The 17,076-nt window shown below is 35.2% G+C and overlaps 1 protein-coding gene across 2 annotated transcripts in view; it reads right to left on the minus strand.

Moving 5' to 3' along the window:
- Positions 1 to 17,076, minus strand: part of DYNC2H1 (dynein cytoplasmic 2 heavy chain 1) — a 414,726-nt gene that overhangs the window by 126,541 nt on the left and 271,109 nt on the right. For both annotated transcript variants that reach the window (XM_036745232.1, XM_036745230.1), the window contains 3 exons: positions 9,699 to 9,774; positions 7,464 to 7,672; positions 3,893 to 3,997 (listed from right to left, as the gene is read on the minus strand). In XM_036745232.1, coding sequence (XP_036601127.1) covers positions 3,893 to 3,997; positions 7,464 to 7,672; positions 9,699 to 9,774 — 390 coding nt within the window. The remainder of the gene's footprint in view (positions 1 to 3,892; positions 3,998 to 7,463; positions 7,673 to 9,698; positions 9,775 to 17,076) is intronic.

Here is a 17,076-nt window from a genome sequence, read left to right on the forward strand (position 1 = left end):
AGAATTAATCATTTTACAATTCGAACTATCACAATCAACTTCCCAGAGATAAAGATACATATCTATCCATCCATCCATCATCCATCTATCTATCTATCTACCCATCTCCCAAATCTCTCATCTAAACTTCAATTCTACAGACACAGTAACCCATTAGACATTTTCAGTTGAATGCCCACCAAACCAGAATTTCTCCTCTTCCCAGTTTACTTATTTCACAGAATCACAGCATGTTAAAGCTGCGAGGAAGCTTAGAGGCCATATAGCCCAGTCTCTGCAAGGAGATCCTCATCCTATAAATGAGGAAACCGAGGCTTAGGCGAAGTTAATCACTCAAGGTCACAGAGATACTGAGTTACAAAGCCAAGACCACTTTCTGACTGCAAGTCAAACACTATTTCTATGACACCATGATTAAGTCTATTCTTATACCAGAAAAACTCTGCAACTCTCTATTTCCAGAATAATGGTCTTCACTCCTGGCTAAAATTTTAAGCTATATCACTTGCAATGGACAAATGGGGACAGGTGTCTTTTTTTTCAGACACAAGCAAACAAACCAATTTCAGTAGCTACCCAAAGTGTAATCAAAATTTTATTTTAATCTTTGTGCTTAACTAATAAGCAAGATTAAGTATTTACTAAAGCCTCAAAGTTTTTCTAATTTATTTGGAAAATATACAGGCCTTCACAAGATTTACGAACTTGTTGGGCAAATAAGACTTGCAAACAAGAAAGAAATAGAGACCAAACTTTCCTACACAATGATTGTAAAAATATAATGTAGAAAAATAAAAAGATGAAGCTGGAAGATTAACAAAGAACTTTGAATATCACTAATTACTACACATATTTTACTCTTGAAAACAACTGTATATTCTTTAAGTTTCAAAAGGCAATGGATATTATAACAGCAAGATGGTTCAAAACCTAAATTTGTCATTTCTCTTAAGAAGCACCCCTGAAGAAGTTCCCATAGATAGCTAGTTCCTGATTAGTGCAAATGATGAGTCCTCTAAAATGACTGAATATATCTGAATTCACAATATTTGAAGACATTATTATGTAAAATATAATAGTGATTTGCAAACCTGAAAGCACTATAAAAATCCTGCCAATTATATATTATATAATTGAAGATAATATTTATATTATTTACATATCATATTTATATGATAATTATAACAAATGCTAATATTCATGATAATATAATATCCTTTAGTAGTAGTAGTATTCACGTAGTACTCCAAGGTTTGCAAAGCACTTCAAAGATAATGTCTCATTTTATCCCCTCAACACTCTCCTGGGAAGTGGGTACTATCATTATCCGCATTTTATAGAAATGGAGCCAAACAGAGGTTGTGACTTGGCCAGGGTCACACAGCTAGTAAATATCTGCAACAGGATCTGAACTTGGGTTTTCCTGACTCCAGGCACAGCACTCTATTGCCCTACATGCTTCTAATGTACTGTTAGTGAAGCTGTGAACTGCTCCAGCAATTTGGAATTATACTTTTTAAAAAGTGACTAAATTGTCTAACTGCTTTGATACAGTGATTCCATTGCTATACTAAAGAGTTCACATGCACAAAGAAAGATCTCTTATACACCAAACTACTCACAACAGCACTTTTTTAGTAGCAATGAACTAGAAATAAAGTAGATGCTTATCAATTGAGGAATAACTAATAAAATTGTGGTATATGAATAAAATCCATTGTCACTATGAAATAAGAAATGCTGAATATAAAGAACTCAGAGAAGCAAAAGAAGACTTTATGAATTAATGTGGAAGGAAATAAGCAGAACCAGGAAACAATATACACAAAGGCTAAACAATGCAAACACACACACACACACGAATGCTATTGTTCTAATAACCAAGCAGGACTCTGGAGAGGAGAGGAGAAAGTGCCCTTCATTCCTTCCTTTGCCTAGGTATGTGAGTGAATACAGAAAATTGAAAAAACTGTGCATCACAGTTCATATATTGCTGCTTTGATGAACTGCACTTATTTTCTTTCTTTTGTATTCTTTATAAGCAAAAAAGGATACATTCAGAAATGTTCATGTAAGTTCACGTAAAAACAAAAGATACTAAATTTTTTTTAAAAAAGAAGTGAATTATTTTTTTTGCATGTACAAATGATTACCAACCAGAACAATTCTGCTAATGCTCTAATATTCTTTTTTAAGGGAGAATCTTCTGCAAACTCATAGGTCCCCTTATTTTCTTTTGCTATCCTTTGTACCTAACATCATAATCCTTCCTGGAAAATAATTAGTGTTATTTTTATAACACTTTTTTTATTAAGTACCTACTTGTTGCCAGGTACCGTATGAAACACTAGGGATACAAAGAAAGGGGGGAACAGTCCCTGAGCTCAAGGAGCTCACAGTCTAATGGGAAAGACAACACACAAACAAACATGAATAAGCAAAACATATAAAGGATAAACTGGGAATATGACACAATACCTTCTCGAGCTTCTTCCTTCTCACTGTTGATTTATCTGCTTGGAAGCTAGGTTTTTATTCAGGTTTTCTCACTTGAATCAAAAGGTTCTTCAGCATTTCTAATGTACTTATCTATGGTTTCATTCCACATTTTTGGGCCCTTCCCAACTCCAATACTGCACAGACCCTAGACTGAGACTGCTGCGTGACCTCAGCTTTCATGCTTTTAGGGATATCTGGATCAGTCCAATAAGTGTCCTTGCCAGAGTTCACTTTTAAAATCCACCTTTTACTTCTGAAGTTCTTGCCTTCAATGGAAGGCAGAAATGTTACCAATGCTTGGACACCTAAAGCCTTCATTTTCCTCCTTACAATTTCATAATCTCTAGAGATGCTTTCTATATGCCTCCTGGTAGCATGTATACTTCCATCATCTTTCTGGTAATATATGAATTAATTAAAATAGAGTTTGCCAGTATTTTACACTGTTTGATAATGAAAGAAAAGCAGGAAACATTTTAGATTTGGTCCCTATTAACTAGAATGCATTAGACTCTACAGTTGTAATTCTGTAGAAATATAAATCTACCAGAAATGCCTCTCAGTTGCAAAAATATTGTCAAGAAGAGGAAGAATCTTTCATATGCAGAATCATAAAATTTCAAGAATAGCTCTTAATTGAAAACAGGCCTGTGAATACTGCTATTTAGTACACTAATGACATGGCACTAATGAGACAGACTCTAGGTAATACAACTCTTCAAGAGAAACATTTTTCTTCATAGTCTGAAAACTCATTTTCCCCTGGATTGTAATATATAAATTCAATGAGGATTTTTTTTAAAAGTAGGTTTGTATATATTTTACCCATATGACATTATGCAAATAAAATATCTACATAAGATATTTAGATTGAGATATCTACTTAGATAATGTTAAAAATGTTTTGCTACTGAGTATGTATGAGTCCACATTAAATATGACAGATGAAAAAAGATAATGCAATTTCAGATTACAGGAAGAACTGCATATCTCCTAGGAATAAGGAGGTGATAGTCTTTCTACATTTTGCCTTGGTCAGGCTACATTCAGAGCATTATGTTCTGGATGCCATATTTTTGGAAGCATACTTATAATCTGCAGAGAATCAGAGGAAGGTAACCATGATAGTGAATTGCTTTTAGTTCATGCCATTTGAGGATTCACCGAAGAAGACAGCAAAGGATGTGTGTCAGTCAGGTAGCATAAATGAATAACTGATAGACAGCCCAAGTGGTACACACATCAAGTGCTCTAGAGAAAGAGGATAACCACATTGGTGAGAAACCTTGTGGAGGATCCACAGAATTATTAAAGTAGTTATTAGCTGTGTCTGGTTTATCAGACTAGTGAAAATCATTTTTTTTAAAGAACAAGGCAAATGTTAAAGGCTTACCTGAGAACTAATCATACGTTGAGATGAACGAGCAACATTTGCAGGCAGACCAAAAAAACTAGGTTTATCATCTTCTGGTAGCTTTTCAATAACTGCACGGAAGTCCTAAGCATAAAAGGAGATAAATACATCTTTAATAAAGTCTGCTCTTAAGTCTAGTTAAATCAGAGAAAAATCATCAAGGGAAATCCAGCACAGTTGGTGGAGCTGTAAATTCAACCAGCTATTCTGGAAAGCAGTTTGGAACTATGTCCAAGAAGTTACTAGCCTGCATAATTATTAGAAGAGCAAAACCACTACTAGGGCTGTAGCACAAAGAAATCAAAGGAAGAGGAAAAGAACCCTATGACAAAGATATGTAGTGGTTCTTTGTATAGCAACAAAGAACTGGAGGGTTAGAGGGTGCCCATCAATTGGGGACCAGCTGAACAAATAATGGTATTTGAATTAATGGAACACTATTGTGCAGTAAGAAATGATGAAAGGAGTGGTTGCAGAGAAGCCTAGGAAAAATTATATGAAATGATATAGAGTGAAGTGAACAGAACTAGGAAAATAATTCATACCACAATAATACCATTATAAAGATAAACTACTTTGAAAAACTTAAGAACTTTCATCTACTCAATAACCAACGATGATCCCAAAGGACCAATGACGAAGCATATTACCAAGCTCCTGAAAGAGAGGCAATGGACTCAGGATGCAAATAATACATTTAATTTTTGGACATGGCCAATGTGGGAATTTGCTTTGCTTGACAACAATTAATTGTACCAAGAGTTTGGCCTTTTTTAACTGGGGTGGGAGGAATCGGGAAAAAAAGAAGAGTGTTTTGTTAATTGGAAAAAAAAAGGAAAATAATAGTCTTAACAAATTTATCAATTTATTGTTATAGATATAACAACAAATATAAAACAAATGTTGAAATTAACAAATTATTCAAGAGGTAAAATCTTAATCCAAGCTCAGGATTTAATAAAGAAGAACAGAACAAATTAACAAACAACAAGCACAGAAAATATTTTTGTTCTGTGTCTCCTACGTCCATACAAGGTCAAACTTCTTTAGGCTCATCTTCCTTCCTTCTTTTCTTGTTTGAGAAAAAAAAAACTGCAGTGAGTCTTATTATAATTCTCATTCTAATTATTTCACTCAGCCTTACCTATTATAAGTTTCTCCACTCTTCTTTGTATACTTCTGCTTGATAATGATTATGGTACTTATTTCCCTGAATACTATAATTTATTCAGCCATTCTCTAAGTCTGGAATGTATACATTATTTCTAACATTTTACTACTACGAAGGCAACACTTATGAATATTTGATATAAATGTCTTTTTTACTAAATTCCTGAAAAGGAGTCAAAGCAATAGAATTTTAGAGTTGAAAATTATGATAATTTTTGTGGCTTTATTTGCATTTTATATTACATTTGCATCTTGCCCTTCCAAAATGTTTTTATCAACCAACAATCCTACTAATGATGTACTAGCATACCTTAATCAACATAAGATTTTTATCAATTTTAAATACATTTTGACATTCTATTAAATGAAATGTGATAACATAAGTTTTTCTTACTTTACATTTCTCTGATTAGAGAATATGAGCAATTTCTTGGTCATATGACCAACAAGATGACAGACCAGCCATTTTTTTTCTAATCCTCATCATTCCTAAAACCTCTCCAGAATAGGAATATGTGCAAGAGTCACAGCAATTTCAGCTGTCTCCATGGTCTAGGACACCAAGAACTTTAATTAGGTAAAAACTTGAACTAATCCCTATCAAGCTTACTCATCCCTCCCCCACTGACTACCACCACTCAGGCAGAGTTGTAGAAGACCATCCATAAACTTACAACAGAATAATAATAATGGTGATAAAAATAATAAATAACTGACATTTATATAGCACCTACTCAGTACCAGGTAACGTGCTAGGAACTTTACAAATATTATCTTAGCTGATCCTCACAACAACCTTGGGAGGTAGGACCTATTATTATCTATATTCTCCAGTTGAGGAAATTGGGATAAATAGGAGCTATATGACTTGCCCAGGGGTCACACAGCCAGTCAGTTTCTGAGGCTGTATTTGAACTCAGGTTTTCCTAACTTCAGGCCCAGTGCTCTATTCAATCTAAACCTAGCTGCACAAAAGTATCCCTCTGGCTTCCTCACCACCACACACACCCCCAAGTGCCAGGGAAAACCAAAAGACAGAATCTTGCTCTTGCTGGGACAGACGCAAAAGTTCAGACAGAGAACTGAGGAACAGGGTGAACTGGGTTAGAACACGTGTATGGCTATGTTTCACTCCACCATGTCTGAGGGAAAGAGCCCACTCTCCAGCTGGGTTCAACTCTAGTCCCCAGAAGTCAGTCAGGGGAGAGACTGAGATGGTGAAATACAAATTGTCCAGCATGGGAGAAGGCTGAGACAGTTCTGAGGTTCAGCCACCAAGGAAATGACAGTCGAAAGAGAAGGAGTTGGAAAGTGAGCAACGGAGAACACTGAAAATACCAAAGATCTCAGGAGGAAGAAAATTTAAAGACTTGGAGTATAAGCAGTTAAATCAGTTGGCAAAATATTAACAACAGAAGGGAATATGACCTCCAGATCAGCTCAAATAGTCCAGACATCTATGGAATAAGCATTTCAAGTCAAAGGAAAATAAACTAATACCCAACGAGACAGAGGAACTTGTGGATTCCCAAAGGAGCATGGAACCACAGAAGAATGGTCCTGCAGGGTCTAAGAGAGAAATGAGAATTGTGAAAGAAGAATTTGTGGCCTGCACAGCAGAAATAATTGCAGAATAGAAAACTTGAATTCACAGTGGCAAGCCTCATCAAAAAAACAAAAGAGCATAACTGATTTGGAATGCAATTGTTGAGGGCAAGTGTTAAGAGAAGCAGGAAGCAACTATGTTAAAAGAAAATATCTCCAGGCAAGCAAGACATACTGGTCTCAAAGACAGGATGCATAGAAAAAAAAAAAACTTAAGGATTTTAGGTCTCCCAAAAGAACATGACAGGTAAAAAGTACTGATCAAACATAATGTAAGGAATAAACAAGAAAACTGCCAGGAACTTCTGAATACAAGGATTTGGAGCACTGTCTTTGGGATCAGAGGACTTGGGTTCAAATCCCACTTCCAATAATTACAGCTTGTGTGACTTGGGGCAACTATGATAAAGCATTTATGAAATAACTATTATATCCCAGGCACTGGGAAGACAAGTATAATGTACAAAGATAGTTCTTCCTCTTCCAACAAGTAAAAATTTCATTCTTCCTAGGATTTAGTTGCCTATCCTAATAATTATTGTCATTATCATCACTATCATGATTATCAACAAAAAAAGTTAAATGTCAGGACACTATGGGAGGGACGGGGGAAACTAGCTCATTTTTTTTACTATGAATGAAATAAGTGATGTGATAGATTATTGTCAGTTTTGCTCTTGTAAGGAATGAGCATTTAAAAATGTAAATAAAATTTGCATGCATATATACATATGCACATTATTATGATAATACAATGATAACTATTTTTACTTACCAAAATACTGCAGGAATTAGGTAGAGAAATGGAATATGGAAAAATGCTTTTCTTATGCCTCTGGTCTGATCCATTAATCACTGTCGAATTAAAAAACTGTTCTAAATAGGATCGAAGGACTCTGAGATCAAAAAAGTTATCTATACGGCCTCCATAAATAGCATTTTCAAGCAAGCCATGTACAAATTCCCACTGAACATCTTTGGTACCTGTCAATTGAAAAATACATACAACACACATTTTAATTAACATTTTTCCTAAAAACATTACTACTGCTATGGGCTTTCAGGTACACTTAAAAATAGAATAATTCATAGTATTATCAAGAAATCTTTCTTAAAATTAAACTCTAAGAATAATTATAACAAATTCTATGAAATACCTCCCGAAAATAAAAGTAGTATGCTATGGATGTTGGAAAAAAAAGGTGAATAAGGTATAAAGAATCCTCTACTGAAAAAAAATGGCCTCCTCACTTTACTAAAATTCATATTTCTCTATGGTAATATGTCTATTACCTATAGAAATGAAGCAGCAGGAATACAATACAGTGGGTACTTTTAAAAGTTCATTTGGCTTTGCAACATATTATATGACTACCATTTATAGTTAATTTTTAAAATTTAATATAGTTAAAATAAAATTATTTATGTTCCTTCTGCAGATGCCACCTTGATACCAGAATGAGAAAACTAAAGGTTGTGCTGGGAGGTAATAGGAAGCTGAAGAAAATGATGAAAGCAAATAACATCCATAAGAATAATCCAGAATTGATTTTACTCTTAGCATTTCCCTGTAGCTTCTGATTACAAAAAGACCTAGAAGCAATTGCTAAGATTCTCATCACTATATTTTGGTAGCTTCACAAATAAAGGAAAGTGTTTCCTGTAATTTCATTCCTAGAATGAGTAAAAATAGGCCTCAAGGGAATTATAAAAGGTATCCAGCAATTTTCTCACAAGTCACTTGCTCTTTGTAGCAATGACAACAGTGGCTCCAAAATAGGATTAAATCCCAAAGTAGGATTTGTCAATGACTTTCCTAAATCAATACTCATATTTGTAAATGCATTTGAAGTTTGCTAAATAATAAATCACTATTTGTTAACTTAGTTGAACAGAAAAGAATCAATGCAGCCTTAAAAATTATAATATAATACTCCTAGAAAGACTGGATATGAGATATTCCTTGCAAATATGACTTCTGAATAAATGCCTTTTCCTAGCTGTACCAGATCTTAAATTGTATTATAAAGCAGCAATAATCAAAAGTACTTGGTACTGGCTAGGAAATAGGACTTGTGGGTCAGTGGAATAGGTTAGGTACACAAGATACAGTAGTTAACGACTATAGTAGACTCTAGTAATCTACTGTTTGATAAATCCAAGGACTCCAGCTTCTGGGATAAAAACTCAATATTTAACAAAAACTGCATTGGTAACTAAGGTGGGGCTCCAGGTGTGGCCAATGAAGGGAGGTCTGATTATATCTTCACTCCCAGGTAGGCCCCAAACCCCTAGCTACTAGGTGCTAAGTTGAGGTGGGCGTGAAGCCCCCAGGGTCCTAAGGGGAGTTGCTAAGACCAGAGCCAATAGTAAGAGCTTAAGTTCAGGTCGCTCAGATGATGTTTGATGATGGCTAAGACTGCATAAAAAGGGAAGACAGAGCTATTTGCTTAGGGCTCCCACTCTTGGTGGAGTGCTGATGTGGAGACTCTGGGCAGCTGTAGTTAAGAGCCGTCCAGCTTATAAAGCCAGATGTTGGGACTTTGTTAAATTCTGGTAATTATGATTTGTGATTTGAATCATACAAGACCTGTCTGTTGATGTTTGTAATTTGTTTATGTTTGCTCTGAGGTTCAAGGTGCTGGCTGTTTCCCCTGAACTAAGTGAATGACACTTGTATGCTGGAGGATAAGGATCAGATATCAGGCAAGGTCATATAACTTTAGTGTTAGATGGACTTCAGATACCATCTAGTTGCACCACTTCATTCTTAAAGAAAAGGAAACTGAAATCTTAAAAGAGATCAAAGTCATATAAGTAGTATTTGAACCCAGGTTCTCTGGTTCCAAATCTAGTAGTCTCTCTACCACACTGAGCTATTTCCCTATAAAGTATTTGGAAGGAGAGCTTAAGGATAGATAGCTTGAGGAAAGGAATACAGACATTTAACATAGCCTTTTTTAAGAGATATGTATTCATGAGAAAAAAATTATGAACTTTCAGCACTCACCATCAAAAAGTCTGTCAATAATATTGTACCCAGCTCGAAGATCCGATAAAGAAAACTCATAAAATTTAGTCCAACCCTGTCGTATCATAAAAGGAAAATAAAAACAATTAAGCAGTGTACAATGAAATTATGGACTATGCAGTAATTCACCCATTCATTCATTCAGTATTTATTAAGCACTGGACATGGTGCTGGACACTGGGAACACAATGTTCCATATCTTCAAGAAACCTGAATGCTACCTATAAAGGAACAACTGCAACAGCTTGTCTGGAAATCAGAGTACAAGAAATAGAACAATAACGTATAATAATCCAAGAAAGTCAACTTCAGAAATTTTAGTGGCAAACACAGGCATCTGCAATTAATCCTAAAGGTAAAGAAGAGCCATCAGAGCTTCCTCAACAGAAGAGTAATGTGGTAAAACTGATGCTTTGGGAATGTTAATTTGGCAACTTTGGAGGACAGACTGAAGATGATAGGGGCTAGAGTCAGGGAAATCATACTCATAATTTTAAAAGTGAAACAATGTTCAGTATTTGCAATAAAAAGTTAACTAATGAATGTAAATAAATCACTGCCCTGATCTCTCTTATGCCACAAAAAAAATACTCCTTGATCCTTTGCTGACCTATCCTCACCACCTCCCCATTCAATTTTCTGTCAAGTATTGTTTTGTAAGTAGAATCAACACCTCTCACACTGAACTACTGCCCTTAACTCATACAGCCACTCCCTAATTCAGGCCCTCATCAACAGTCTTCTACCTGGAATTCTGGCTTTCAAGTCACTCAACCTACTCTGCCCCCAAGCAGCTCATCAAAAATAATCATCTTAAAATATAGGTTTTAATATGTCACTTGACTGCTCATGAAACATCAGTGTTTCATTGTTGCCTCTAGAATAAAAAAACAAAAACTAAGAAACTAAAAACTAAAAACTCCCTGATCTGGCCACTTAAAAGTCTTGCAAAAACTAGCCCTACCCTACCGTGTGACTTTTATTTCACATTTTCACATTTATTTCACATATTCACATTTCACATACAGGCACTGTAAAACACTTCCTCCTTAACCTCTACTTCTTAGAAACCCTGGCTTCCTCCAAGGCTCAGCTATATGCATGTGCCACCTGCTCAAGACAGGTATTACCAGATCCCATAGCTGATAGTTCTCTTCTACTGCCTCATAAAATTATGATATACATCCTGGTTTGCATGTTGTATTACCTCAAGTAGAATTTAAGTTCATTGAAAGACGGAGCTATAATTTCATTTTTTCTGATCCCACCCCATTGATGGAGTTAACTCTCAAATCACAAAGCTATGCTAGTGCAGCACAAGCTATGGCAAGTTCTGTTATGCTGGAAAGATTTTGATCACAATTTCAGCAACAGACTTAAGTCTGCCTTCTGAGCACTTTTTCGTCTAAGCCCCACGGATCGATCACCAGTAGGCTGAACACTTGGTAATAAATTCTTGATCCACAGCCAACTATGAGACAAAGAAAAATACAAAATTACCCTCAGCCCTATGTGGCACCTTTCTGCTTCTACAATGATAAGAACAGCTAGCAAGGGGTATTAACAACCATATTTTTAGACTTTGACTTAGCTGTTGAAACTCTAAATGTGAGAACTTTGTCCAATGACCACTGAGGGACTATACTTAAGAAAGTGAATTTTATCAATCTTGACATTTTTGCTATTAAAAAAAGGAATACAGAATAAAGTTGCAACTAAATGGAAGGATGGCTAATATATTCCCCTTATATAAGCAAATGAAGGAGCTGTCAGAATCAGTTTTATCACACATGTCAAGGTTACAAGAAACATCATTTCACAGAATATTTGGTCATCTCACATTGCAGTGCTCATAAGAAGCATTTGCAAAAAGACTACCTCAATATACTCATAATCCTATATGCCAATACTACAGAAGATAAAGAGGCAGAAATATTTTACAAAGAACTCAATAAAACTCTAAATTAAATCGACATCAGCATATACTTTGAGAGCAGTACAGCTGCCCTCAAAGGCAAGAAGAGCTATTCAAGTTCTATTTCTAACACACATTTTGTGATGTTGTGCAAGTGATTTAAACTCTTAAGCCCCAAGTCACTCTATAAGATTTTACTATGCAAAACAGTTGCCAAACAGCAGTGGCAGAAGGAGACTGCCTACCACAGGAAGCTCCCTATAACGACTGTATCATGGCAAATACAAAATATTTTAATATTCTGAAATTTCAATATAAATGGTGATAAAAGTGAGTAGGAAGAAGGTAGACAAAAGGTTTGAAAAACAGATCAGGAATAAGAAATGAGAGCAATAAAAGCCTTTCAGACTACACAAATCCTCATGCCCATATACCATGAATACTTACTCTGAGACAAGAATCAGCCTGGATTATATCTATACTCACTGGAAATGGTGAGTCCAGATTAATAACCATAAAAAGATAATAAAAAAGTGAAATCAGGCAGGTCATGGCTCATCAATGGTATGAATAAGAGTCTGTGCAGTTTCACCACTAACTAAGCAAAGATCAAGGGCTAGAGGAATGAGGAAAAGATACAGCATATAACTAAAAGAATTTCAAGCAGTTACTGATAATGAAAAATGAGATATGGAGGGAAAATAAGACAGAACCCCATTTAAATGATTTTATGCAGAAGTTTACCTGACATAAATCAATCCCCAAATCTCCACAGTGAGGAGACCAAAAGAACTTGGGAGAGTATCTAAGTCAGCTTACTTGACAAGTTAAGAGATATGGAAACCAAGGGTAATATTAGTTTAGAACATAAACTTTTTGGTAAAAAACTTAAGGTGAATGGAGGGCTTACTTAGAAGGCTATGAGAACAATCACAAAAAATGCTAGACTTAACTAGAGTCAAGAAGATCTGAGCTAAATAATCCTGCCAATAACCCTTAAAAGTTGTGTGACCCTGGACAAGTCACTTAATCTCTCTCAGCCTCAGCTTCCTCATCCAAAAAATGAGGATAGTATTGCATCTACCTCAGGATTGTTGTAAAGATCAAATGAGATAACATATGCAAACTTTAAAGAGCTATAAAAATGCTCACTGTTATTATTATCATTTTCATCATCGTCATTATTATTCTTAAAACAGAGAAATAATTGAAGATAAAAAGATAAAGCCAATTTAAAAATAGCTTGCCAAGACATGTAACTAAATAAATAATCCCAATAGCATCTAAATGATGAAATGGGAAAGAGGACGATAAACCAAAGGCAAAGGACGGAAAAAGATCGGATGAGATTTTTACTTTTGGGGGGGGGATAAGGCAGGGCAATTTAGGTTAAGTGACTTGCCCAAGGCCACACAGCTATAGGTATGTCAAGGGTCTGAAGGCTGAAATGAACTCAGGTCCTCCTGACTCCAGGGCCAGTGCTCTACTCATTGTGCCACCTAGCTGCCCCTCAAGATTTTTATTTTAACAAAATGGTTTTTTTTTTTACCATTAAGGAAAACTGAGCTTCTATAGTTGGACTCAAACTTCACTGTTCCGGAAATGAGTACAGAAGAGAAAGAAATGATGGCACTGAAGAGAATAAATATCAGGCTAATTACCCATAAAAGAGATCTGATGTAATTGGAACAGGAGGGGGAGATCAATTCACAAAGTATATGAAGAAGATACTAAAGAAATAGAAAAAATGCTAGACTCTATTGACCCCCCCAAAAAAAAGTTACTAAAAGAACATCTATACTTATTGACATATATGCCTACTGGACCATCTGTATAAAATGTTTATGAGAATAATCAACACAAAGATCAAGGGTATCCTCAAGAGTGAGAATGAGGAAAAGAGAAATTATATACTACATCAAACCACATCTTTACTATCACACAATTGACTGAAAGACATAGATGACATGAACTACAATATCTATTTATTGACCCTAGCCCCCCCACCAAAAAATTTGATTTAGTAGAAACAAATGCCCAACTTACAAAATCCCTTCAAAGAAGTGGTTCCAATTCATACTTAAATATTTTTCAATAAATCTTAAAATATTTAACAGAGATAAAACCTTGTTTGACAACACTATGATCATTAATATCAGGAAGGTTATAAAACAGGGAAATGACAGCTTTTCAAAGACATTTACCAGTGGTTGGAGGAAACATAGCACAAAGTCTAAACTGAAGAGAGACTCCCTAGATAACCCTTCCCAGATGCTTCTGTTTGCAGATTGGATGTACTAAGCCCCAAACACAAAAGATCCTCTTCAAATCAACTGGAGGTGAACTTAGAACCAATCAGACCTAGAACCAATTTGCGGTAATCATATGAAAAAACCAAGTGAATGAAGAATGTGTTTTGCCCAGATTAAGACATGCAGCTATATACATTGCCTATGTAGCTCATCCATCTGTATGCTGTAAGTATATAATACACACACACACACACACACACACACACACACACATTTTGTAGAGACAAACAGTCAACAAGTTGGGCTCAGAATTAAACAGGATGATAAACTGGATGCCTTAAGAAATAATTATAAAACTTCTTTAAGGACTCTAAACTTCTTTCTGCCAATGACATATTTATTGAATTATTAGCTACCTTGTACCTAAGGATAGTTAGTGCACTAGACAACAGAATTGCTTAGACACAAATCCAAACAGAACTGCAGGAAATATTAAAACAAGAGTTAAAAAAAAGCTAAAGAATGATTTGGAAAAACAAATGAAAACTACGGAAGAAAGTAAAAAGTAAAAAGAGAATTAACAACTTGGAAGAAGAGGTATGTAACTTTACCTAAGAAAATAATTCCCTGAAAACTACATAGAATCCATGAGTCACCGAGAAGTATTAAAGTCCAAAGACTGAAAAAATAGAAGAAAATGTGAATTATATGATAATAAAATCAACTGACCTGGAAAACAGATCAAGGAGAGATAAGTTAAGAATCACTGGATTACCTGAAAACCATGATAAAAAAAACTAGACATCATTTTAAGAAATCTCAAAATAAAATTGCCCAGCTCTCTTAGAAAGAGAAATAATCCTGGTCACCCCCTGAAAGAAACCTCCAAATGAAAACTAGTTATAATAATGAGACAAGAAAAAGAAAGTGAATAAGCACAGTCCCATTTCTATGACATATAAGGAACTGATTCTAATTTATAAGAATAAGACTCATTCCCCAACTGATAAATGTTCAAAAGACATGAATAGACAGTTTTCAGAGGAAGAAATCTAAGGTATCAATAGCCATATTAAAAAAATGTTCCAAGTCACTATTAATTAGAAAAATGCATGTTAAGACAACCCTAAGGTACCAGCTCATACCCTCAGATAGGCAAAGTTAACAAGAAAATGACAAATGCTCTGAGAAAACAGGTATATTAATGCACTGTTGATGGAGCTGTGAACTTCTCTCGCCATTTTGGAAAGGAATTTGAACTATACCCCCAAAACCTATTAAATTGTATATAACCTTTGACCCAGCAACATCACTATTAAATCTATATCCCAGAGATCAAAGAAAGAAGGATGTATAAGTACAAACGTATTAACTGTTAATTAACAGTCCTTTAGCAATTAGCAGCTCTTTTTGTGGTGACAAAGAACTGGAAAGTGAGTGGGTGCCCATCAATTAGAGAATGGCTCAACAAGTTATGGTTATGTGTGTGTACAGAGAAGTACTAAGTGTGCTATAAGAAATGATGTATTAGAAAAAACTGGGAAGCCTTGTATGAAATGATAACGGAGTGAAATGAGCAGAACCAGGAGACAATTCATACAACAAAATTATAAAGACAAATAACTCTAAAACACATAAGAACTATGATTAACACAATTCGACCAATTCTGGTTCCAGAGGACTCATGATCGACACGTTATCCACTTCCAGAGAGAGAGATATTACTTTTTTTTCTTGACATGACAAATGTGGAAATTTGTTTTGCTTCACTATACATACTTCAAAAGGGTTTCGTTTTTCTTCCTTTCTCAATGGGTGGTGGAGGGAAGGTATCAGAGAGAATGAATTCAAAATCGAAAACAAGGTAAAATTGAATTTAAACAATATAAATGCTTTTTAATTCACTTGTCATTAATAATTCATTTTAACAAAAAATAAAATAACCCCCCCAAAAGGTGATATTTCCAATGCACAGTATTGTAAATATTTTAATGCATCTATTTGAAACTCAGAAAACTCAAAAATTTTCCTATAAAAATATTATTATAGCTTGTTCTAATCTAGACCATATACCTACACAACTCACTCAGAAAGATTAAAACAACTAACTTCACCTCCTAAAAATGTGTGGAGCCTAGTTTTTGCTGGGCCTTCACTACTGTTCAGAAGTCTTTCTAATATTCTCAAAATTCACTTCTTTGCTCATTTCCCACTGGAACTGTCCCAAATATCCAAATATGGGAACTGTTCCAAATACTGGGGCCTCCTTGAGCCCCCACCTATATTATGATCTCTCACATTTATAAAGCAGATGAGTTGGCCTCCTTCACAAAACTAAGTACAGCCACCCAATATCACTTCCATCCTTTTTCTCACATTCATGGCCCTCTACATATAAACACATACATATAAACACATACATACAAACACATAAACATACCTCTCCTATCACCATACAACGCCTCTCAACTCACTCTATGTTCTAGCCATATTCCATTACCTTTTATCTGTTCTACTTTCCCACCTCTATGCCTTTTTACCTTGTACATCAAATGTCTTCCCTTTCGTCTCTAGCCTGTTGAATTGCTACCCATGCTTTAAAGTCCAACCCAAGGGCCATTTCTTCCATAAAACTTTTCCTGATTCTCTTTTAGGGATGACCGCACCTCCTCAGACCATACATAGTACTTGATTTGTACCTCTCTGATAGACTTAGAATATATGCTTGGGTACTACAGTTATCCGTATATGTGCCTCATCATCTAAGCTCCATGATGGTAAATACAGTTTTTAATCTTCATTCTATATCTTTCTCAGCATCTAACAGCAGAGGCAGCACTTAATAAACAGTGAATATTTTAACTTCTGTGACAATGTATCCCAAACAAAGGATATCAGATTAGGAATGTTGTCATAAAGTGGTCTCCCAAGGTAGAATCAATGAAGACCACATCTTGGTAAGTCCCCAAGACAGTTTTGCATATACTTATAAATTACATTTTGTCTCATCCAATATCATATAATCTCCTTGAGAACAACATCTGCTTATTTTTGTTTTAGAATCCCTAAACTCTAAGCATAGTGTCTGGCACATAGTTGGTGCTTAATAAATGTGTGCAGTGTGTAATCCACATTATTTTTCCCCAACCAACAAAAACAACAACGAAATACTGTAAGGCAGGGATCCTTA

Source organism: Trichosurus vulpecula, chromosome 2 (assembly GCF_011100635.1).
Source record: "Trichosurus vulpecula isolate mTriVul1 chromosome 2, mTriVul1.pri, whole genome shotgun sequence".
Lineage (NCBI taxonomy): Eukaryota > Metazoa > Chordata > Mammalia > Diprotodontia > Phalangeridae > Trichosurus > Trichosurus vulpecula.